Source organism: Quercus robur, chromosome 2, assembly GCF_932294415.1.
Source record: "Quercus robur chromosome 2, dhQueRobu3.1, whole genome shotgun sequence".
Lineage (NCBI taxonomy): Eukaryota > Viridiplantae > Streptophyta > Magnoliopsida > Fagales > Fagaceae > Quercus > Quercus robur.
In genome coordinates, this window is record NC_065535.1 from 9,050,818 (window position 1) to 9,076,687 (window position 25,870).

Consider the following 25,870-nt stretch of genomic DNA (forward strand, 5'->3'; position numbering starts at 1 on the left):
ATTAAGTTTAAAGTGTTCTCATTACTATTGCATTTCTTTTTTATTTCCTGTACACTAAATATGGCTAAAGTTGGACCTTCCATAATCAGATTTACATATTATGCCGTAATCAATAAAATACAATTGACAAATATCAGTAATACCATTTGATATTTTTCCATTTTTTTTAAAAGGTTTGAGTTGGTCTATCTTTGGTTTTGTATTGTCGCCCTTCCTCTGCCTCATATAAAGTGGTAGTATATGTTGGGGTTTGCCAAATTAATGATCGTTGCACCCTGTAAGAGATTTTAATTTCTTAGAGATTAATGGTTTTGAAGAAATTATTTGTGTATTAATTTCTGTGCTCCAATGTATCATTTTAGTATTAAAGATGTTTTCCTTTTGGAGACGTTAAATTATCTGTTTTAATTTCTTCCAATTATAGTAGCCTGGTAGTTGGATTTCATTTTGGTTATATGATGACAATATTATAATTAGCATAGATTAGGTCCGTGTTTCAGTTTCTATTTGCATTAAACAGCACTATTTTGAGTGCAGTTCCTGTGTCTTATTGACACTGAGACAAGGTTTGGTAAAAAAAGAAAAGAAAGTCATTACTACATCCTTCACATTTGTACATGGTGGGTCATCGTAAATTATCAGTTCCCCTCCCCTTCTGTCTAAAACTCATGAAGTGGATTTGCAAACTCCATATGTACTAAATCTATTATATGGAGTAACTATTTCGGCTATTCTCCTAGAAACTAGCATACCTTAATTACCAAAAATGGCACAACTAACACATGATAAATTAATACATAAATCAATCAGACATATAGATACTCATACTTTACCAATAATAATAATACAATGGTTTAATTATTTGAGTGTTTCTATGCATGTAATTGTAATTGCTGTTTCTAAAAACCTTAAAGATTGGTGAAGATTTTGTTTGCTTGTTTATGCAGCAATACTTCCAAACAACTTACAAATTCATGGAGCTTTCCCCCACACACTTTGATTCCCATGCATGGGAGAGTTAACCTGTGGCCAAAGCACATGCTTTGTGGATATCTCAAGTGTGCGCATGTCATTTTCTCACTTTCCTAATTTAAGCTAAATTTCCTACAAACTTTTTACCCATCATGGGATCTTAGACAATGACTCCTTTGCAGGTAAACAACACTCCCCCAAACCAAAAAAAAAAAAAAAGAATTTCCCTTTCACCTTTATCTGCAATAACTTTTTTATTATCGGTATTGTCGGGCCCAAGAGTTTGACTTCTGTTAGCTTCTTCTTCTTACATCTAAGATTTACACTATATGCAACAAAAAGGATTTTGGTAACGTGTGCTCTAATGACACACACAATAATTTTCATTTTTGGAAAAAATTTTCTTGGAAATTGAAATAAAAGTATTGACAGTTTTTTTAATTTTCAAGAAAATATTTCCAAATCCCATGTAACAATATTGTCTGCCAAATCCTGACATGGCATATTCAGAAACCGCAGAAGTAGAGAAACTTCCATCTGGAAAGCTATAGAAAATGGAGCTGAAACTTTGTTTGACATAGTTGCAGAAGTATACTCTGGATTTGATCGTAGCGTATGGATTCCTGCTGCATCAAATGTGAGGCTTCATGTGGAGCATCTGGCTGAGCAAGATAAGCTACCAAAGGTAACTTTTGCTTGTTTCAACACCAGCATTTCCCATGGCTATACATCAACACATATTAGCTTGAATATACATGTTTTAGTTAGGTAGTTCCCATATATCTTGAAAGGGGTAAAGTTAATTTCCTCTCTCTCTCTCTCTTTTTATTTATTTATTTTTTAACATAAAGACAAATAAAGTCATTATAATATCATATACTTATTATCTCCTTATTGGAAAAATGCTAGATTTGCTTAAAGATACCTTTTTTACTATGGAATTGATCTTTATTTTGAGTCAATTTTTTACAAAGATTAGTCAACCCTTGCCATGAAAGGGCCTTGCCATTAAGGGAAAACTGAAAATACTGTAGGAAAATAATTTTTAAATGCATGAATAGTGCTGTGGGACCCAATTTTAAAGAAAAAGTTTTTGAATACGGTACTTGTAGGTCTCGTGAACAACACGCTTCTCAAGCGGTGGCTAAATGTTCTAGTTTTCACTTTATTAGTTTATCAAAAAAAAAAAAAAAAAAAAGGTTTTCACTTAATAGAAAGAAGGAATCAAGTTTTCCCTTACATTTAAGGACTCCACCATGTAAGAGTCAAATGGTGGCTAAATGTTCTAGTTTTCACTTTGTTAGTTATCCCCAAAAGAAAAAAAAAAAAAAAGTTTTCACTTAATAGAAAGAAGGAATCAAGTTTTCCCTTTACATTTAAGGACTCCACCATGTAATAGTGTGTGGAATATTAGTAAATGAAGCACACATGATTACCTTGCTTGTGTTATCTTCCCTGCATATTTGCGTTTGCTTTATAATTGATTATTCTCTCCTCCCCTTTCTCTTGTGGATAAAATTTCCTATGGTTTGGAAGAATCTCCTTCAACTCATTGAAATTCTGTTAATTATCCATATATACTTTAATTATATGACCCATTAAGTCATTTGAACAAGTTACATAATTGATGATGTCTGAATCGCTAGTCAAGTGTGATCGTCCTGATTGGAGTCGTCCTTAGCCAACCCGACCTTGAAAAATGAGTAGGGAAAAGAAGAGATGTGGATCACCGGTGTGGTGCCTGCCACAAAGCCTTCAATGCCAAAGTCAGAAAAATCGGCAAAGGAAATGTTAAGAAATTAGTATTCAAGAGCTAGAGTATTACTTTGTATACGTACCTCTCTTTTGGATTTCATGGCTATATATACGTGTACACAGGTGCCTCCTTCTAGCCGTTGGTGGAGCCTTAATGGTGACTTTATTCTCTCCTGGTAACGCCTCTGCAGGGTGTTAATGGTAGGTTATTCTCCCAACGGTATGGAGGCTAATCATTACTTTATAACGATTCATTAATGAGCGAGGATGGATTTGTTCGTCCTTGTTTGGCGACCATTACTGGTTGGACGAATTTGGGAGTCCTCTTCGTCCTTGTCCATGACTGTGGACAACGATGATATGATCGGGTCTTTTAGTTGCCCCCCCTATTTCGAGGTCATCCACACTTTGGACGGTCACAGGAATACGAAAGGATTTATTTATTTATTTATTTATTTATTTTTTTTTTGCGGTTGTGGTGCTTGGGGTTCTACTTCGCATTGATTGCTTTATGGCGGCGTGGCACACATCGTGGCCATGTGCTTGATTTTGATTGGCCGAGGGGTCTTGTTTTCGGTGAAAACCTTTTCAGGTTTCTCGCATTTGTCAAGGCAAAACCTTTTGATTTTTGGCTTTCCTTTTCTCAATTCTTCATCTTCTCTCTGTGATTGGTTTTTCTTACTCCCTTAGTTGTGCACTTTGCTCTTAGTCTTCTCAGTTTCTTCCCTAATTTCCAGATATGCCCTTTATTTACACTCTTTTCCTTTCTGAATTTCGCTTGTATTCCTGTCTTTTGAGTTCCTTTTTTCTTTCTGTGCTTCCCTTTCCCCCTTTTTGAGTGGTTTTGTTTCCTTTAATGGTGGGTTACTCTGAAGTTAAGCGCACCTCTCCCTTCATCGCATTTCTTTTTGCCCGATTAGGGGCGTTAGTAGAATCTTCTAGCAGCCCATTGGGTGCGTTTTCATCCGGTGATTCATACCCATAGATTGAGGGTTTTGTTTTTAGTGGTAGTGGCTTAGGTTTAGTGTTGGTTGATTTATACCCTTTATTGTGTAAATCTCAGGTTTGGTTTAAATAAGTTCGAAGGGTCTTAAGGAGGAAAAATATGGGGTCCGAAGGTGGGGTCAGGTGACTTGGAGAGAGGCTCGTCTTCTAACGTCGGCGGGGAAGGGGTCGGGGTAGACATAGCCACTTCTGCGCCTTCTCATGTGCCTTCGTCTTCTCATCCTCCTACTGTGGCCGTTGCCCATCCTTTCCATGCCTTTAAGGAAAAATGCTCTTTGAAAGTAAAGTTCTTTAGCAAGTTCAGAGATAGGTTCCAGTTTCCCGAGGAGACTAGGGCTCATCTTCCCAGAAAAGGTGAGAAGGCTTGCGCCTTTGCTCATGGGGAAGTTTGTTTTTACGAGGTTGCGTTTTCGTACGACCTCAGATTCCCCATCCATCCATTTATCATAGAGCTTCTTCACTACTTAAACCTTGCACTAGGGCAGCTTATGCCTAATTCATGGAGAATCGTCATAAGTTGTATGGTGATTTGGACGACCATTGCCGACGGAGATATGATCACGCTAAATGAGTTCGTCCATCTCTATCGTTTGAAAGAATCCAAGGAGTTTGGGTATTATAAGTTTGTACCTTGGGATAGAAAGTCGCATCTTATCGTTGATCTTCCGTTGTCCTTTTGTTATTGGAAATCTAGATATTTCTTTGTGTCGGGCGATGGTTGGGAGACTCTTTCTAATAATTTTTGGGGGGACGTCCCTAGGTTGCCGTGCCGGTGGGAAACCCCTTTGCTTGGCGCGTTTGCTCCTCATGAGATGCTTTTTTCTTTTCTAACTTCTTGTTTATATTGGTCATTACTTCTGATCTTTTCTTGGTTTTGTATTTTGCAGTAAAGGAGTGTCCTGAGCTCGAGAGTAAGTTTGAGGAGTGGGTTCAGGCAGCAATCAAGTACTCAAGGACTATTGATGATTTTGACGAGTTAATTGATCCATGTACGTTAGTTCGTCATTGCTTAGGGCCGGAGCCTTCTCTTTACGTCCTCAGCACGCTTGACCAAAAAGAGAGAAAACGTAAGTTGCCTTTGCATATGGGATCGTCTTATCCACTTTTTCTTCATCTTAACTTTCTGTTTTCATTAGTGTAGAGATGATGACCAAGTTTAACAAGGAGATGTACAAGAAGATTAAGGAGAAGAAGAATGAGCCCCTTTCCAACATTGGCCAAAGAAGGTTAAGGATCATAGACAAGGAAAAAGAGAAAGAGAAAGAAACAGTGGAGAGAGGTTCGTCCACCCTTGCCTTGGACTTAGAAGAGGGTCAGGTAGCTTCTCCTAGCGTTTTTATTGAGGAGGTTGTCCATCCTTTGAAGAAGCAGAAGGTAGTGAATAAAGGAAAAGAGGAGATTGGTTCTAGTGTTTGGTCTGATGTTGAGATGGCCATGGACCGTGCGAATGAGCTCCTCACTCCCAGGGAGATGAATGAGATTTCAAGCGTATCCTTCCACGAGATGGTAAGTCGTCACATTCACAAGCTCGTGCAGTTAATCCATCTTATTTTCGTCCTTTTTTGCTTCGTCCTTAAGCGTTTAGCTGTGTTTACTGATTTTGATGAGAATTTTCGTTGTAAGGTGTTGGGAGAAACAATGCATATCACAACTCAGTGTTTGGCGAATGAGGAGAAGGCCGTCGTGGCCAACTTGAAGGTGGAGGTGCTGGAGGTTGAGGCTTCGGGGTTACGGAAAGACCTGATCGCTACTATGGATGCTCTCAACACTTCCAAGGAATAGATCAAAGTTTTGATAGATCAGCTGGAATCCGAGAGGCAACCAGTGAAGGAAAAGGACGAACTCCTTGCAACAGCTGCTCAAAGAATGAAAGTTGCTGTGGCTAAGGCCATCACTGCCTTCCAGACCACAGAGGAATATGACACTATACTGTTTCAGTGGTACTTCAAAGGCTTCGAACTTCTCCGGAGATACCTGATTAAGCACGGCCCTGGCACGGATCTCGAGGATTTGGATTTTGAAGCTATTGACAAAGAGATTGAGGAGGACAAGGCAGCCTCAGCATTAGCCCAGACTGCAGCATCAACTGGTGCGGAACCTTCCTAGGCAAACAAAGAAGATGACGATGCCTCCTAAGCTTGAACTTGTTGCCCCTTACCAATGTTTCCCTTTTTTTTTTTTGGTGGCCTATATGTTTTAAGGCTACTGGACACCTGATATTTGGATGCCCTACTTGTTTTTGGGGCTTTTTGAACAGTTTAATTTTATATGGATTTACCATTACCTTCCTGGTTGGTTGATATCTCTTGCTTATGTTTTGCTAGGATTTATTTTTGGATGTTCTTCTTTTCCCTTCGGGGACTTAAAAAAATTTTGTTGGCATATTTGTTTATCCTCGTCCTTTTATGGACTTAGAAGATTTTGCCCCATTTTTACTTGAACGTAAGGTTTGATGCTTTGTAAAAAATCTTTCGTTTGGGCAATGTTTTTGCAACTAAGAAGTTTGATTGCTTTCATCAGGACGATGTGACTCCATTCGAGGAATTTTACTGACTTTTTTTCTGGACGATGTATTTCCTTTTGAGGAACCATATCGTCTTTTTGATCGGGACGATGTACATCCTTTTAAGGAATCTTATCGTCTTTTTGATTGGGATGATGTACATCCTTTTAAGGAATCTTATCGTCTTTCTTGTTTGGACGACCATTTTGGTCTTTTAAGAAGGAAATAATTAAAGTGCACGAATTGCTGGATAATACTTGTGAAGTGCTAAATAACAACTTAGGAAATTTTGAATAATCACTTATTACATAAAAAAGCACGAAATCAAGTTATGTTTTACAATCTGGCTATGACTCCTTTTCATAATACCTCTTTAGATGTTCGACATTCCATGAATGAGATAGCCTTTTTTCCTCTGAGTCTTCTAGATGGTAACTTCCCTAGCATGAATAGTGGACGACTTTATAGGGCCCTTCCCAAGTTGGACCTAGTTTGCCTTGCATTTTTGTTGTAGGAGTCACCTTCAGAAGGACGAGATCTCCGATGTTGAATCTTTTCAACTTCACTTTCTGATTGTAGTATTCAGCTATCTTCTACTGGTACTTGGCCATTCTTTGGGAGTCTTGGTCTCTGACTTCATCTAGACAATCCAGGTTCTGCTTCAATTGATCGTCATTACTTTGCTCGTCAAAGAACTCCTTCCTGAGGCTAGCGAGCCCTACTTCGATTGGGATGACTGCTTCTGTACCATACGTCAGGTTGAATGGTGTCTTTCTTATTGGTGTTCGTGCCGTCATCCTGTACGCCCACAGGACACTTGGTAATTCTTCGGGCCATGCTCCCTTTGCCTCTACTAACCGGGACTTGATAATCCTGAGTAAGGTTTAGTTGGTTACTTCCGTCTGTCCATTGACCTGAGGATGTCTTGGTGATGAGTACTTGTTTTTGATGCTTAAGCTTGACCAAAATGACCTGAACCCCTGACCGTCGAACTGACGCCCATTTTCTGAGATGATCGTCCTTGGTATCCTGAACCTGTAAACAATATTTTTCCATACAAAATTTTGTACCTTTGCTTCTGTGATAGTTGCAAGAGCTTCCGTTTCAACCCACTTTGTGAAGTAGTCAATTGCGACGAGTAGGAACTTTATTTGTCTCTTTCCCTGTGGTAGAGGGCCCATAATATCGATCCCTTATTGTGTGAACGGCTAGGGCGAGGAAATGGTTGTCATCTTTTCTCCTTGGACTCGTTGAACATTTCCATACCTTTGGCAATTGTCACACTTCTTCACAAAATCTGCTGCGTCTTGCTGCATCGTGGGCCAGAAGTAGCCTGCCCTCATGATCTTCCTGACAAGGGATTTTGCTCCCATGTGATCTCCGCAAAACCCCCTGTGTACTTCCTCCAGGATGTATCTGGCTTCTTCCTTTTCTATACATCTCAAGTAAGGTTAGAACTGTAAACTGGGCAGCACGCTTCTAGATCTTTTTGGCTTCTTTAGGGTTTGGTGGTAATCGTCCATCTCGAAGGAACGTCAAAATCGGACTCGTCCATCCTGAGCGGGTGTGCACAGGGAAAGTTTGAAGCTCCATGATGCTAGGGGAGTTTTGTTCTTCTAGCCTCCAATCATTCATCTTATCTCGGTTATCTGCTGAGGCACTTCGTGCTACCTCATCAGCTTTTGCATTTTGATCCCATGGGATCTAAACAAACTTTGCACGATGAAAGGTACTCACTAGCTAGTTCGTCAATTTGAGGTATTTTTGCATTTTTGTCTCTTTTGCTTCGAAATCTCCTCTAACTTGCCCTATGACAAGCTATGAGTCGCTTTTAAGCACGATATTTTCAGCTCCAAGTGCTCAAGCTATTCTTAGTCTTATTAGCAAGACCTTGTATTCTACATTGTTGTTAGTTATAGGGAATTTGAGCTAGACCCCATACTTGAGAACGTCTTTTTCAGGGGAGGTGATAACAACGCCCGCTCTGCCTCCTTTCTGAGTGGACGATTTGTCAGTGTTTATTGTCTAAAGGTCTTTTTGGTTGCCTGCATTCTCGGGGGTGGTGAATTTTGCTATGAAATCGGACAAATGCCTGAGCTTTTATGGCTATTCGTGGATGGTATTCTATATTAAACTAGCTGAGTTCGATGGCCCACTGTACCATTCATCCTACGGTCTCGGGTTTGTTCATCGCTTTTTTGATGGGCTGGTCCATCATCACTATGACAGGATTAGCTTGGAAGTACGGACGAAGTTTTCTTAAAGCCACTATTAAGGCGAAGGTGATCTTCTCTACGTGTGGATATCATGCCTCAACACTTTGGAAAGCCTAGTTGATGCAGTACACAGGGAGTTGCACCTTGTTTTCTTCTCTAATCAAAACTGCACTAACTACCGTGACAAATACCGCTAAGTATAAGAATAAGTCTTCGCCTTCTTTGGACGGACTTAAGAGTGGGGGATTGCTCAAGTAGTGCGTCAACTCTTGAAACACTGTTTTGCATTCCTCCGTCCAAGCAAACGCTTTCTTCAAAGTCTTGAAGAAAGGAAGGCATTTGTCTATTGCCTTAGAGACGAACCTGTTAAGGGCTGCCACTCTTCCTATGAGGGATTGTACTTCTTTGGTCATCTTTGGTGAGGATATTTCGAGGATAGCCCTTAATTTTTCGGGATTTACTTTAATTCCTCTTTGCGATACCATAAACTCGAGGAATTTCCCTGAGGAAAACCCGAAAGCACATTTGGACGGGCTTAGCTTCATGTTGTACTGTCTGAGTGTGTTGAACATCTCCTTGAGGTCGTTCAGGTGATCCTCTTCCTCTTTACTCTTGACGAGCATATCATCAACATATACCTCCACGTTTCTCCTAATCTGTTTTTTGAACATCTGGTTCACCAACCTTTGATAGGTGGCCCCTGCGTTCTTCAATCTAAAAGGCATGACCCTGTAGCAGTAGAGTCCTTGACTGGTGACAAAAGCAGTTTTTTCTTGATCTTCTTCGGCCATTTGTATCTAGTTATATCCAGAAAATGCGTCCATGAAAGTGAGAAGTTTATGTCCGGCAGTAGAATCTACCAGCTGATTAATTCTGGGGCAAGGGAAAACTGTCCTTCGGGTAGGCTTGATTTAGATCTGTGAAATCGACACACATTCTCCACTTCCCGTTTGATTTTTTTACCATAACCATGTTGGCCAACCGCTCAGGATAGTGGACTTCCCGAATAAAATTTACAGCAAGCAACTTATTTACTTCGTCCATTACTGCTTTGTTTCGTTTAGGGGCAAAGACTCTTCTTTTCTGTTGGACGGGTTTCTTCTCTGGGTCAACATTCAGGCGATACTGAATGATGCTTGCTGGGATTCCTAGCATATCCTCGTGACTCCCAGCAAATACATCGAGGTTATCTTTCCAAAAGTTGATGATCCCTTCCTTCGTCCTTGGACTTAGATTCGTCCCTATTTGGGTTGTCTTCGCGGGACTTCTTTCAACCAACTCTATCGTTTCTAGCTTCTTGACGATCTCTGGTGTTTTTTCCTCGATTATCCACGTATGGTTCTCTTTCAAGGCCAGGATGGCCTGGTAACACTCTCTTGCCAACACCTGGTTTCTTTTTATCTCTCCGACCCCCTATTTTGTTGGAAATTTTACCTTCAAACAGTACGTGAAAGTAGCAGCTTTTCAGCGGTTGAGGGTAAGTCGTCCTATGATCACATTGTAGGACGAGGCTGAGTCTACCACTAGAAAATTGTGCTTGTTGGTTACCTGGAGGGGGTATGAACCGGCAGTGACTGTCAACGTCACTATCCTCCTGGGGTATTCCTTGTCTCCACTGAAACTAACGAGGGGGGACTCGAAAGGACGAAGCCTTTTAGGGTTTAGTTTTAATTGCTGGAAGGTAGAAAATGTCATTTGAGCTCCCATTGTCTACCAGAACTCTCCATGTATTGAACCCTTTGATCATGACCATAATGGCTAGTGGGTCATCATGAGGTTGCTTTACTCCCTTGTCATCTTCCTCTGAGAAGTACATGTCTTGGTTCGTCCGTCTTTGCTTCAGAGGAGGTAGGCTATGAACACTGTTTACCTGCCTTTGGTGTGACTTTCTGAGGGATTTGAACGATCCCTCTGTGGTTGGTCCCCTCATGATAGTTTTTATTTCCCTTAGTGTATTCTGTGGACGAGGTGGTGGGCGGTCTTCATCTCTTCGGGAACCCTCATGCTGATTTTTCTGACTGTATTTGCTGGAATCTCCCCTTTTCACATATTGCTATAGTTTTTCTTTCCGTATAAGTTCTTCTATCTGCTCCTTCAGATCTCTGCAATCCTCTGTATAGTGCCTGTGGTCTTTGTGAAAACGACAGTATTTCCTCTTGTCATGCATACTAGGCGATGAATGGAGTGGTCTCAGCCATTTAAGAGATGGTTATTCTCTTATTTCCGTCAGAATCTGGTCAACAGGCATCACTAATAGTGTGAACTTCATTAGACGAGGGTTCATGTCCTTCCTCCGTCTATTTCCTTCGTCATTCCGTCGATCAACTCGATCTCTTTTTTATCTTCTTTGATTGTCCTCCTTTTCCTTCTTCTTTTCCTTGCTTTTTTCTGCTCCATCTATGGCTGCCAGAGCTTCTTCAGCGTTCATATACTTTTGTTCTTTCAATAACACCTCGGCCATCGTCTTGGGGGGATTTTTAGCCAAGGAAGCCACAAAATCTCTGGACTTCAACCCTGCCTTGAAGGTCGTGAGCTGCACCTTATCGTCCGCTTCATCTACCTTTAGCATTTCTCGGGTGAAACGTGTTACGCAAGACCTCAATGGTTCCTTCTTTTCTTGTTTGATGGTGAGCAAATGGTCAGCAGTCCTTTTTGGACGTTGCCCACCGACAAAATGACGTACAAAGTAACTGTTTAGTTACTCGAAGTTATCAATGGATGACGTTGCAACTTGTTGAACCACTCCCTGGCTGTCCCTTTGAGGGTAGTGGGAAAAGAGCGACACAAAATCTCGTCAGGGGGTTGTTGAAGACCCAGAGTTGTCTTGAATGTATTTAGGTGATCCAGCAGGTCTTTCAGCCCGTCAAAGGGCTCTAGCTGAGGTAGACGGAACTTGGAAGGCACTGGGCACTCTTGGACGGCCACGGTGAAAGGTGAATCTATCTTCCTGACTATCCTTTCCAAACTCTGGTCCGTCTTTTCTTTGATGGCATTTCTCAATTCGTCCATCTCCTTTCTCATCTCCCTGAGGAGATCTGAGTTCGCCTCTTCTGGAGTGCTGGTTCGTCTCTTGTTGCTATCTTCATTGTCATCCCTGTTGACATCTATATGGTTGTCTTCTTGTTGCAGCTGTTGCCTCATCTCCTGGTTTTGCCTGGTAAGTTCCTCCACAGTGGCTGCGAGTGACTGAATTTGTAGGGCCAATGTAGCAGGATCTGGGTTAGTATTGGATTCCATCTGGACTTGTGAGTTAAATGGAATAGTACTCTCAAATCACAAGTTGAATAGTAATCGTCCCCATAGATGGCGCCAAATTGATGATGTCTGAATCGTCAGTCAAGTGTGATCGTCCAGATTGGAGTCGTCCTCAGCCAACCCGACCCTGAAAAATGAGTAAGGAAAAGAAGAGATGTGGGTCACCGGTGTGGTGCCTGCCATAAAGCCTTCGATGCCAAAGTCAGAAAAATCGGCGAAGGAAATGTTAAGAAATTAGTATTCAAGAGCTAGAGTATTACTTTGTATATGTACCTCTCTTTTGGATTTCATGGCTATATATTCGTGTACACAGGTGCCTCCTCCTAGCCGTTGGTGGAGCCTTAATGGTGACTTTATTCTCTCCTGGTAACGCCTCTGTAGGGTGTTAATGGTGGGTTATCCTCCCAACGGTATGGAGGCTAATCATTACTTTATAACGGTTCATTAATGAGCAAGGATGTATTTGTTCGTCCTTGTTTGGCGACCATTACTGGCTGGACGAATCTGGGAATCCTCTTCGTCCTTGTCCATGATTGTGGACGACGATAATATGATCGGGTCTATCAATAACTATTAAATATTAATAGTTATATGAGTAAAAGCACATGACGATATTCATTTGCATAGCCTTGTAGTGGGTTGGAGGATAGGAAAATTTTGTCCATTCTCACTAGGTGCCTGGGCGCCCTGCATCCTGTGATCCATGGAGTTGCTGTTGTACCTTCTGTCTTAGGCAATTTTGAAATAACTTATACCCTATAGTGGAATAATTTGAAGGGCCTTTGAATATTTCACTATCTATGTTTGAAATGATTACAAATTGTTCGGCAAGCATACATAGTGACAAAAAGTGAAATTCCGAAAATTCATCTTAGAGTGCGCAGGGCTTCTCTTTAGAAACTTTTAATAGCAGTTTGGATGCATTTGCTGACAAGGTGGGTGAAAGAGTGTGCAGGACTTCCTCTTTAGAAACTTTTAGTTGCATTTTGGCTGCATTTGCTGGCAAGGTGGGTAAATTTGAAACTAAGTGAGGAAAGCTTCTTGTGGCCACTCGTTAGGTTTGGACTCAGTTCCCTTGCAATTTCCCTGGAATTTATAAAAGCTCCATATGTAATTTTATTGAATCAGTGAACCTTGTCAAAATGAAAGAGAAAAAAAATGAATGAGCTCTATGTCAAATGGCACCTCCTTTGCTGCATTATGGAGAGATAAAAAAAAAACTGTTATTAAAAAAAAAAAAAAAAAAAAACTAATTACAAAGACCCCAGAACACAAAACTTTAATTTTATTTTAATATAATCATTGTAGATCCAGGTATACATTTTCTAAGAACAAATAATTGTTTGTGATTGTTAATTTCTAGCAATGCTAATAGAGCCTGCTGAATTGTTGTGTAGGCATTTTCGATCCAGAAGTTCCAGAAAACTTGTGGGCTGTATATCCTTGCCCGATGGATTTGGGCATACCTTAGTAAGGGTCTCCAGTTAAATTATCAGAAGCTATGGACATCTAAATTATTTGTTGCTGGTGCAGTGGCTAGCTTTGCTGTTCTGTGCTCAATAAGTTCAGTGCTAAATAAGAGCCATAAGGGCAAAAAATCTGGACCTCGGTTTCAGATGTAATCTAAGTATATATCAGTAATTACTAATTAGTCTATTCATATTGTATTGTAGAGGAGGATTTTCCAGAAGTTCATGGAACAGGGTCTTAATGGTTGGTTTATACTTGAGATGATGCTATGGTAAATGTCATTGGTGTTTACAATTTTAGACCTCCTTCATTGTTTTGCTGTGTTGTGAAGCATATACGAAGAGTGAGTCCGTAGATGATATAAATAAGAATGTGAAAATTTATATGTAATTGGTTTGGTGGTAAATTTTAGAGCTCCTTAAAAGGGACTGACACCCCTGTCTCATAATTAAGGAGCGTTGCTCATTGATAATAAGACTAGATTGTGAAAAGTCAAGAATAGAACTGAGCAGTCTCTCTCTTTCTCTCTCTAAGAAAAGAAAAAGAAAAGAGGTAAAAATCAACATGAAAAACTGCTCTGTTTTTTTCTCTTCTAGACTCGTGTTTTATGTAAAACGGGTTCCAAGCTTGATCTTTAATTCTCGGAAGTTATCCATATGTCTCTTTAACCTGCGTTTCTGCAACCAAACTCGTGATATTTATGATCTCTCTCCCCCCTACTTCTCTCGTGTATGTGAGCTTGTGAACTCCAAGGCCCATTATTTCCTCCATACCATAACGTTTTAGGCTTTCTACCCTTCACACTATTCCTGGCACTTCCCATGTGCCCTTGCTTAACCTTGCTCGAATCAAGCCTTTTTTAGACCCTGTCCATTGTCTAGCTTCATAGCTTAAAAACACTTCTGAAGACTTCCTTTTGCATAAATGAAGAAAACTATTTCCGAGCTTTTGCTTATACTGTAAGCTAGAGAAAGAGATGAAGCAGTGTAAGATCACTGTGTTTGTAGAACAACTTTCCATACGTATTAAAAGAGTTAAGAGGAAGGAGTTTACATATCACAACCACCATATTCTTTTGTTTGTCACTGGCGTTTTTCATAATGACACTAGGAATGTTCATCAACAATCGTGCTAGGAAATTCCTATCCCCAGATGAGTTTTACTTCCCCTAACTGTCTGCATTTTATCCATAGTCACCCAGGCCTTCATATTCTTATTTTCTTTGCAATTCTTCTTCGTCTGCTCCTTCCTTGCACCCATTTCAATTATCAAATGGAAGTAGAGGTTTGAGAGATTGGGTTGCTCCCAATTAGCTATCACATTCAATGCGCGATAAGGAGTTAATGTGGCTAGCCTCAATGGTGCCAACTATTGAAAAATACCCTTACAATCGGACGCGAAAGGTGGCATTCATGTTCTTAACTAGAGGAAAATTGCCCTTGGGACCATTATAGGAAAAGTTCTTAGGGACATGCAGGGCTCTACTCAATTTACCTCCATACTTCACCAGACATCACTGAAGAACCACCAGAATCCTCAGTGTTCTACAAGTGCAGGATACCAAGCAAGGTTAGAAATTTATATTGCCCTATCCCAAATTAAAAACCTACCAAGACATGAACCAAGCCAAGTTTTTTCCTCCATTCATTTTAACTGAAACTGTATTTTGCAGCAAGTGGAATGGGGACAAGCCACAGTGGTTGATGCAAAGAGGCGCCTATTAGCTAATGCCCTACTTGATTTCTCCAACGACAAATTTGTGTTACTCTCTGAAACATGCATTCCTTTATTCAATTTTACAACAATTTACAACTACCTGATCAACTCTAACCATAGTTTTGTTGGCTCAATTGATGATCCAAGAAAGATGGGCTGCGGCCGTTACAATAAACGTATGTGGCCAACCAGGGCCGGCTGAATGGTGGAGCAACAAATGCGGTCGCCTAAGCCCCAAGTAAAAAAAAGGCCTCCAAATTTTAACTAATATGGTTATTTATAATCAATAAATAAAATATTTTTTTTTACTAGATGAAAAACAAATAAAAAAATAGAGAAAAATGCAATGTCCACAGTATTTTTCATAACATTTTTACAACTAATGCTAAGTTGCAAGTTGTTACAGCCTATTGTTGATGGCAAAAAAATAATTATAATGATATTTTCAAATAGAAAACAAAAAACAGTTTAAAATCTAGGATTTGTTGTAAAAAATATTGTAAGGTTGAATTTATTCAATCATCTAATTGGCTTTATTCCCTGCCAAATTTGCTTGTATTTCAGCATTTAGTAACCCTGTATTTAGGTGGGTTTGTTGTAAGGGTAGTGAGTGAGATAGAGTGAAGTTTGCTCAAGAGTGTGCAAGAAAACAGAGACTCGCGGCTTGGCCTCGCAGGTGACTCGCGGGTGACTCGCGGCTGCAAGCTGCCAAACGCAGCACACGTGCCAAGCATGCCGGAAGATGAACAGTCATGCTAGCTGGAGCACTACAGGACAAAACAGGACAACTGGCCATACGGTTATCTCGCGACTGGATCTCGCGACTTAGTCAAGCCGCGAGGTCAAGCCGCGAGCCACCCCTGTTTTGTAAATCCTGACGTTTCACATTCCTCTCCCTCTCCAGTATAAATACCCCTTTTACCCACAAATGTAAGAGAGCTTCCAGAGAGAATTTTGAGAGAGAAACCCTAAAGAAAAACAAGATTGATTCACTCACAATCTATACATTAGAGTCTCTTTAAATTCCTCAACTCTCTTCCTCTCCATTGTCAAATCCTTGAGAGACATTTTACCAAATCTTGTTCTCATCATATTCATTACTGTGAGAGGGTTGTTTGAATTTCTGGGAAGCAGTTAGGAAGGAACTAATCTTCATTGGTTGATGCTACGGTCTAGTAGCGGAATCCGGAAAACTAGAAAAGAAAAAGGTTCGGCGCAACCTCGTTGGAGCAAGAAGCTTGGAGGGCTTAGGTGCACTGGGTAGATTAGGCTTGGAGGGTCTATTGCTGTCCATGTATCCCAACTATATTTTCTAGTGGATTGTTTATCGCTTGGAGGGCGGCGGAGAGGTTTTACGCCGAGGGCTTCGGTTTCCTCTTCGATAACACATCGCGTGTTGTCTTTGTGTTTGCATCTTCCTTCTTCTTTATCTTTGCCTTTTTATCTGTGGGTTGTGATTTTAATTTGGCTTAGATAGTTTTACCAATTTCATATTATAGCTTATGTTAATTTTCCGCACACTAGTTGTTTGACATAATGCTTGAATTGGTTAAGTTGTAATTTGAGGGTCTAAACGTTCAAGGGTGTTTATACACATATTTGAACTTTCATTTGGTATCGGGGTGGGTACACTTTTATTGGTTTCAATACCATTGTGTGATCCTTGACTCCCTTTTGAGATGGATCGGTCTCAATCCCTAAATGCACCTCCATATTTTGATGGTAATAATTATGCTTTTTGGAAGGTTCGCATGAGAGCTTTTCTGTGTTCTATTGATGAATCTGTTTGGGATGCTGTTGAGATTGGTTGGACCAGACCTAAGGCAGCCAAATCCACTGGGATAAGGCAGCACTCGCTGCATCTAATGCTAACAGTAAAGCCCTCAATGCTATTTTCTGTGGTGTGTCTCCAGATGAATTTCATGGGATTTCTCACATTACCATTGCCAAAGAAGCATGGGAGATATTGGAAACCACCTATGACGGCACGAAGAAAGTGAAAGACACCAAGTTGCAAATGCTGACCACTCGGTTTGAGGAGCTCAAAATGAGTGAGGGTGAATCCTTTGACTCTTTCTATGGGAAGTTAAATGAGGTGGTTGTCAGCAAGTTTAATTTGGGAGAGAAAACGGAGGACTCTAAAATTGTAAGGAAGATCCTTCGATCTTTGCCGGAAAGTTTTCGTGCTAAAGTGATAGCGATTGAAGAGAGCAAGGACCTTGATGACATCAAAGTCCAGGAGCTAGTTGGTTATCTTCAGACTTATGAGATGTCGCTGCCCAATCAATGGAAGAGTAAATCTCTTGCTCTTAATACCATTAATGAGAAGGTGGAAGATCAAGATTCATCGGGAGAAGATGTGGTTGACAAAGATGTTGCATACCTTGTCAAAAATTTCAGAAAATTCTTGAAATTCAAAAATAATGGCAAATTTGGTGATAAAGGAAAATTCCAAAGTTCAGGAAGGGAGAAAAAGGACTTCAAAAGGAAAGATGGAAAAGAATCTCAACCTACACAAGGTGTCACTTGTTTCGAATGTAATGGGCATGGACACTTTAAGAAGGAATGTCTGAATTATTTGAAATCGAAAGGCAAAGTGTATGCCACGACATTGAGTGACTCGGATTCATCTGACTCAGAATCTGAAGAAAGCTGTGATGGAGAGGGGAACTACTCAGCTTTTATGACTATTGCTTATGTTGAGTCTTCAGACGAGTTGAATCTGCTTGTACGAGACCTTGGAGAACATAGTGATGAAGAATCACTGGGAATTGTTGAAGAATCAGATGCTGAAGAAGATGAAAGCACAGCCAATCTTCAAGAGAATTATAACTCACTCCTGGAGAAGTCGGGTGAGTACACAAGGGTGGTCAAGGCTGCTGTGAGAAAAATGAAGAAGGCAGAGGAGGATTACAAAAGTCTCCTAATCTGATATAGGGATGCCAAATGTGAGATAGAAACACTGAATGGTGAGTTGTCCGAAACTTACACAAAAGTGAGATTTCTTAAGCAAGAGGTTGTGCAAGCTAATGCTAAAATAGAGAGGGTCACCACCAAGAAGCTAGATGATGTTATTTCATCTCAAAAAAGCTTTTCAGACAAATCCGGGTTGGGATATACCGGAGGAAGTAGCTCATCTGGAAATATCACTAAAGAAGTGAAGTTTGTAAAAGCTAAAGATCCAGTTGTAGTTGACCTTACTGCTGAGAAGCTCAAGATGAAGGAGAAGAAGAATGTGGAGAACAAACGGTTGTTGAATCCCTGTAATCAGTATGTGGGCAGGTCTGAATCTCGTGCCAAGTCACGCCCACGACCACAAAGAGGTCCTAGAGCAACTTATGTGTGTCATTATTGCGGACATCAAGGGCATACTCGACCAAATTGCCAAAAGCTGAGAGCAAAGAATAGTGCAACTCCTCAAAGGTCAGGAGGACCTAGAAATGATAGAAGAAATTGGGCAGGTGAACAATCTAGAGATCAGAATGGTGATCCCGGAATGATGAACGTGATGAAGATGATTGGTGCATTCACCAACTGCTTGGAAAGCTTCTCACGAAGGTTTGAAAGCCCTAACTCCCGTACCCAATCCTATAAGGAAATCACCCCAAACGCAAGTGACATGTGGGTGAAAAAGGGTACTCATGCATAAGCATTACAACATGTCCATGCATTAATACTTCCTGTGCTTTGTGATGATGTTTGTTTGTTTGCTTGGTGTTTTTGCTGTTGGTTGGTTTGCTTGTCTACTTGTGCATACTTTTAATTTATTTCGTTTTTGATCAATCTTTTTCTTCTAGTGTCAAAAATCCAAAAATCACATAAAAATTAGAAAATCAAAATGTTTGATTGACATTGTTGAGCTTTTGTCTTAAAACCTGTTTTACCTTGTACCTTTGTGCTAATGGCTTTGTGCATTTTCGAACATTGCTTGTTTCTTTGCACTCGTATCATTGTGGGAGAAATCTTGAAATCTATGTGATTGTTGTAAATAGATCTTCAAACTTGTCATGAATGATTAGTGAATGGTTATGATGATCTTGAAACATGCATAGACTTGTGTCTATATATCTTCCCACTCTTTATTTTTGTTTTTACTTAAAAGAGCTCACCAAATGTAAATCTCCAAATGAAAAGAGATATTGAGCTGCAAAAGCCTGTCGCACATTCTAGTATTCGACTAGGAAAAATGGTAAGCGACCATTATATTAAAATGAATGTTTATTCAAAAAGCCAAAGGCTTGTTCATTAAAGTGAAATATCAAATATCACTCTCACAATGAGAGGTGATTGCCTCAAAAGATCAAAATGATCAAATGTTATAATTGAAAGTGGAGTCAAATGTAAAGTTCCAAGTTATGTTATCAAGTTTTGTGGGAGGTCATATATACATATTTCTATAATTGAGATGGGTCACATGATCTAGTGCTAATTGTGTATGCCTTGGTTGAATTAATCATTGAAGTTTCACATTAGACTAAGAACTATCTCATTGTTGATATCCACACACAACACACAAGTTTATGTTCAATAAATGCCATATTTATTTGTGTGATTGTACTTGATGAAATGTGTTTTCACATGCTCAATCTTTGTTAATTCAAGCACAAAAAGATTTTTGAGTGTTTTAGGTGTTTTTGGAAAGTATTTTGTTTGAAAAATCTGAAAATTTCAAAAATCCAGTTTTGCCTTGTTTTGGCGGCTCAGTCGTAGGTAAGTCAAGTCGCGAGCCTCTGTCGCGTCTTCGCGGGTCATTTTTGGTGACTTGTTCGCGAGTGGAAGGTCCAATCGCGAGGGTTACTCAGAGATTTTTGTGGCTCAGCTCGCGACTCTCTCGCGGGTAGACCTTCCAGTAGCGAAAAACACTTAGAAAAATTTTTCAAACTTTTGTCTTTGAGTGTTTTGGCGACTTGAACCGGCGACTTGTTGGCGACTCTCTTAAGTCGCGAAAAACGCGTGTTTGGCAAAAATAGGGGCAGTTTTTAAATCTTTTTTAGTTTTTCCCTCGAACTTTTGTGACTGTTCATCTTCTCTCTAAACTGTCTCATTCCCAAACGCTCCGTGTACCCATTTTCAAACCTCATTGGTGTTTCATTTCTTATCCAAATCATCAAGAAAAGGTATGGGTCTTATTTTTCTCATCTTATTTTCCCTATTTCATGAATGTTTTTATTACCATTTGGATTGATATTGTGTTCGTAACATTCCTCTCTTTGTGTGTTGGGTATGACTTGTTATGTTTGTTGTTATTTTCATCCGTTTTCATGTTGAGTGGTCATAATGTGCCTTTTCATTGTTCTGATATTTGCCTGTTGTTGATTCTGAAAATCTTTTGTTAAATGGGTTTGGTATTTATATGACTTGCTCATGTCACTTGTCTGTGTGTTGTAATTGGTTTACGGCATTGGTTTACTGTGCTTTTATGTTAACATAACGTGTGGATGTTGGCATCTTGAAAATATTCCTTTGTAACAACTTCTTTTTCTGAATGTTGTGTCTCACAGCCATATGCTCTAGTTTGGGTGCTCTGACCCTTCATTTTGAAAATTTTTCCCATGTTCATATCTTATGTGGTATGTTTTATAATATCTGTTCTTAATGTTCGAATGCTATCTTTGTTTGCATATCATGGTCATGGTAAACTGTCTCATTGACAATTCTGTTTGAATTTGTCTCTCTATGCCTTTTTGCGCTATCTCCATTTTGCTGCACCTCTCATATTGTGCACCTTAGTTTTGATGGAAGTTTGGTTGGGTCTGCACTATCTTCAGTTTGTATTTATGTATTGAAATCTCTGTTTTTCACTTCTATTTGCATCGAATCATGTTTATATTTATCTTGTGTGGTACTGTTGTTGGTTATTTGCTGTGGGCCTATTCTCTTGCAGATGTCTCGTCGATCTTCCAGGGGTAAAGACATTGTTGCTGACGATCTAGCGACACTAGTTGCTAAAAGGACTCGACTATCATCACAAGCATCTCAAGACCCCAATGAGGAGAGGTTTAGAACTCCGCTTACCTCACACATCTACTCAAACATCTTTGACAAGTCAACTCCTACAGTGGAACGGGTGGTGGAGTTTAACACCTTAGGGACCACTTTTATCCCTCGAATCTTTGAGCAACGAGATTGGGCAAACTTGTTTGGGAACTTTGATGATCCAATGGATGAACTGGTCAAAGAATGCTTCTCCAATGCAACTGATCTTGGAGCTGAACTTATTTTCTGGGTCAGAGGAAAAGAGTTTGGTATTTCCCCAAACTCCATCGCAGATCTTCTAGGCATCACTAGACCTCAGAATGTGGATCTAACTCCGTACGATGATCGAACTCCAGAGGTTCAAGAAATTCTACAAATCCTAGGATCCGATCATGAAGTATCCAATACAGGAACATCCATCAGCACCGCAAAGTTTGCACCAGAGCTGACCACACTGAAGTTGATCATGTTCACTAATCTCTACCCACTGTCCAATACTACATTCGTCAATCTTGGGAGAGCTCTATTCCTTTGTGATCTTATTATAGGAGTCCCCATTGATATATGTGCTCACATCTATTACACCTTGAGGAAGTCCGCGGTTCGAACTGCAGCTAGAGGAATTATTCCATTTTGCAGTATCATCATGAAGCTCATTCTTTGTGAAGGCATCATTCCTCCCACAGATGGAAAAATGTTGACCCGTCAGCGTCCTATTTCCATGTACACTCTTCAAGCTAGCAGAAGTCACTCCTCTAAAACACCAAGGAGTGCTCACATCTCTCCGGTTACTCCATTTGCCCCTGAGTCAGAGACACTTGCACATACCACATCTACTTCGCATGCTGTTCATGAAGTTCCGCAAGCTAGTATTCCACAAGCACAGACTGCTCCTCATACTGTTAGTGTGGGCAATTTACTTGAGCATATTCAGAAACGCATTGATGAGATTGTGACACTTTTCTACTCCACAAACAACCATGTTCAAATGCGTCTCGAGACTATGGAGAATCAGCTAGACGCTATTCAACAAAAGTTGGACGACAGCCTTTAGCTATTTGTGCCAAAAAGGGGGAGAGCATTCAGTAAGGGGGAGAAAGTTCAAAGGGAAGTGTGTATAGTGATAGGGGGAGTACATACATACTTTTGTCATACTCACTTTTGTCTTAAGTCTTATCCTCTAAACTTATAGGTTTATGTTTTTGGACTATTTAAAGTTTATATGGGTTTGATACACTGTGGTTTTGGTGTATTCTTGTTTCTAACTCATAACTTATACTCTTGGTTTAATCTTTTATACATTTTGTTGATGTTATTCAGGATATTTAGTGTTTGTACCCATGTGCTTATGTAAGCTTTTAGGGTTAATGTTTTTATGCATATTCTGTAGGCTTTATGGTTTGTACCTTGCATTTTGATTTATGTACTGTCACTCTTGTGCCCTTGTAGGATTGTTCCTAGATGCATATACTTTGCGTATTATGCATTGGTTGAGTGTTGAGCATACAAGTATCTTGCCTTGTGCTTGTTAGCTTGTATGTCCTTGTGTTCATTCCAAGTGTGAATGAGCACTATGATCACTATCTTGTGGTGTTCACTTGGTTGATCAAGCCAGATTTGATTCTTCTCTTCATCTTTGCTTGATCACCTTTAGCTTGTTTCATATGCATTTCATGTTTTTCTGCATACAATGATCATAGTGTATTGTTGTGTTTCAGGTCCTTATGATTCAAGTGCTTCACAGCTTCTAGAGTTAGGTGTGAGTGAGTTTTGTTCAACTGTTCCCAACTCACATGTTAAGTCTAGAGTCTGTTTTAGGGTTTTGTCATGGAATAGCCAAAGGGGGAGATTGTAAAGTTGAATTTATTCAACCATCTAATTGGTTTTATTCCATGCCAAATTTGCTTGTATTTCAGCATTTAGTAACCCTGTATTTAGGTGGGTTTATTGTAAGGGTAGTGAGTGAGATAGAGTGAAGTTTGCTCAAGAGTGTGCAAGAAAACAGAGACTCGCGGCTTGGCCTCGCAGGTGACTCGTGGCTGCAAGCCGCCAAATGCAGCACACGTGCCAAGCATGCCGGAAGATGAACAGTCATGCTAGCTGGAGCACTACAGGACAAAACAGGACAACTGGCCATATGGTTATCTCGCGACTGGATCTCGCGACTTAGTCAAGCCGCGAGGTCAAGCCGCGAGCCACCCCTGTTTTGTAAATCCTGACGTTTCACATTCCTCTTCCACTCCAGTATAAATACCCCTTTTACCCACAAATGTAAGAGAGCTTCCAGAGAGAATTTTGAGAGAGAAACCCTAAAGAAAAACAAGATTGATTCACCCACAATCTATACATTAGAGTCTCTTCAAATTCCTCAACTCTCTTCCTCTCCATTGTCAAATCCTTGAGAGGCATTTTACCAAACCTTGTTCTCACCATATTCATCACTGTGAGAGGGCTGTTTGGATTTCTGGGAAGCAGTTAGGAAGGAACCAATCTTCATTGGTTGATGCTACGGTCTAGTAGCGGAATCCGGAAAGCTAGAAAAGAAAAAGGTTCGACTCAACCTCGTTGGAGCAAGAAGCTTGGAGGGCTTAGGTGCACTGGATAGATTAGGCTTGGAGGGTTTATTGCTGTCCATGTATCCCAATTATATTTTCTAGTGGATTGTTTATCGCTTGGAGGGCGGCAGAGAGGTTTTACGCCGAGGGCTTCGGTTTCCTCTTCGATAACACATCGCGTGTTGTCTTTGTGTTTGCATCTTCCTTCCTCTTTATCTTTACCTTTTTATTATCTGCTGTGGGTTGTGATTTTAATTTGGTTTAGATAGTTTTACCAATTCCATATTATAGCTTATGTTAATTTTCCGCACACTAGTTGTTTGACATAATGCTTGAATTGGTTAAGTTGTAATTTGGGGGTCTAAACGTTCAAGGGTGTTTATACACATATTTGAACTTTCAAATATTGTGAATGTTGCACTTCTAAAAAAAAATAAGAATAATAATAAGAGTTTAGTTAGCAAACTTTTACTAGTTTTTATCTAAGTTTATTACTAACACCATTGTTTTACTTACCATTATCAATCTAGCACATCAACAAGTATGAAAAATTTAGTCAAATTTTTTCTGTCTATAAAATTTCTTAAAAAAAAAAAAAAATTCTACGTAATTCACATTAATTAGTAGTAGTTTTGTATTTGAAACAAAATGATCAATTTTCGTCTTAGGCCTCCAAATGCATTAAGCTGCCTCTGTGGCCAACAATATCATTGTCAGATTGGCGTAAAGCCTTTACGGTAAAGGCAACCAATGGTTTGAAGTTCACAGGAAGCTAGCCGTAGAGATAGTGTCAGATGTCACGTAATACCCCAATTTTGAAAACCATTGCAAGCCTCCATGTTATATGGATGAGCACTACTTGGCAACCCTTGTGACCAAAACTCAACCGAGCATGAATTCCAACAGGAGCATTACTTGGGTTGATTGGTCCAGAGGTGGCTCACATCCAACAAAGTTTGAGAGGAAGGATGTCTCTGAAGCGTTTTTGCATCGGGTGAGACATGGTTTTAGTTGTACTTACAATCGTATCACAACTACAGTTTGCTTTCTTTTCGCGAGAAAGTTTCAACCAAGAACCCTAGAGCCTTTGCTAAGAATAGCCCCAGTATTGCTTGGGTTTAATCCATAGAAAAATTTGTGCCTTTTTAGCCTTTTAGTACTAGTATTGCAAGTCGTCTAGCCATAACATTTGGGTTTAATCCATAGAAGAATTTGTACTTTTTATCTTTTTAGTACTTGTAGTAAGTTGTCTGGCCAAAACATTAAAGAAAAAATGAAGATTATGGTTACCGCAAGGATATAAAATAATTTGGCTGTACCATGGCACTGAGAGCATGTACAGGTGATGGAAAGGTTTCGTTGGTGTGCCTTGAAGAAAATCACTGGCCACAAGGATAAATCAGTTTGTTTCTGTTTTTGGAGAAACAAACAAGTTATACAACCAAATGAGAAAGAAAATAATTGGTTGTATCCTAGTAATGTCCTGAAAATCAGGGATTTGTCCCTTATTTTGTTGAATTTATTTACTCTTCCCGGGGGAGTTCTTCCCTCTTCTCATAGGAGGTGTGGGCCTTGATGTCGAACCAAATTTGAAAAAATCTTTCCATTCAAGGGTGAGAAAAATCTAAGAGACCATCCAACAATTTACATGTAAACAAAAGATGAAAACTCCAATGAGTTTTTTTTTTTTTTTTTTTTTTTTTTTTTTTTTTAATAATTTAACGGTCACACAATAAAATTTCACAACATCTAGAATGACAAGATGAGGTGTTAGGTCATTATGAGTCAAAATAAAATGAAATAAAAATTATATGAGGATCATTCACAACTCAATATGACGTTTTTATAAAAATGTTGTGAGATTTTGTTATGCCATAAATAAGACTGTAAACTAGCCAAACCGAGCCACGTATTAAAAATTTCACAATTAATTTATTTTTTATTTTTTGTGCTGAATTTTAGGCTTATTCATTTAGCTTTAGCTTTAGCTTTATTTCAAATGCAAGCTAAGCTCGAACTTATTACCAAACAAGATTACATGTTCACACTAGGTTCATCTTCTTGTCGAATAGGCTTGAGTTTGTTCACAAGTTACTTCATTAATTAACTTATTTTTTTTCTCATATATAGAAAATAGTGACTAGAATTTGTTACCCTTTTACAAATTTATGGAATTTTACTATGAATAGACTTATAGATTGATTATATTATAATAAAGTAGAAATAATAATTTGATATTATATGAAACTATTTACAGACTAATATAATTCAATCTCAAGTTTATCTAAGTATATTTTTAGACAAATCTACGTATAGAAATATAATATTATATATAATTAAATTGCGCCTCATGTTCATAAACTTGTTCACAAACAAATAATAATGTTTGAACTTGGCTTGTTTAATAGTCGAGCCTAAATTTTGGCTTTAACTTGAATTGTTTACTA

General features: G+C 39.4%; 1 protein-coding gene and 1 pseudogene across 1 annotated transcript; both read left to right on the plus strand.

Moving 5' to 3' along the window:
- The first annotated feature begins 946 nt into the window (after window positions 1-946).
- LOC126694426 (uncharacterized) lies at window positions 947-13,328 on the plus strand. Its single transcript, XM_050390691.1, has 5 exons — window positions 947-1,058; window positions 1,483-1,657; window positions 12,591-12,713; window positions 13,015-13,020; window positions 13,104-13,328. Exons 1-5 carry the CDS (start codon window positions 1,006-1,008, stop codon window positions 13,326-13,328), a joined length of 582 nt encoding a protein of 193 aa, XP_050246648.1. The 5' UTR covers window positions 947-1,005.
- Window positions 13,329-13,444: 116 nt separating this feature from the next.
- On the plus strand, window positions 13,445-24,552 carry LOC126694434 (glycosyltransferase BC10-like; annotated as a pseudogene).
- Window positions 24,553-25,870: the final 1,318 nt, after the last annotated feature.

Bases quoted from the DNA above. Each gene is read 5' to 3' on its own strand.
- LOC126694426 (XM_050390691.1), top strand. From the start codon at position 1,006: ATGCATGGGAGAGTTAACCTGTGGCCAAAGCACATGCTTTGTGGATAT. The intron at 1,059-1,482 runs GTGTGCGCATGT...TGGCATATTCAG, and splicing joins ATGCTTTGTGGATATCTCAA to AAACCGCAGAAGTAGAGAAA. The intron at 1,658-12,590 runs GTAACTTTTGCT...TAGAGTGCGCAG, and splicing joins AGCAAGATAAGCTACCAAAG to GGCTTCTCTTTAGAAACTTT.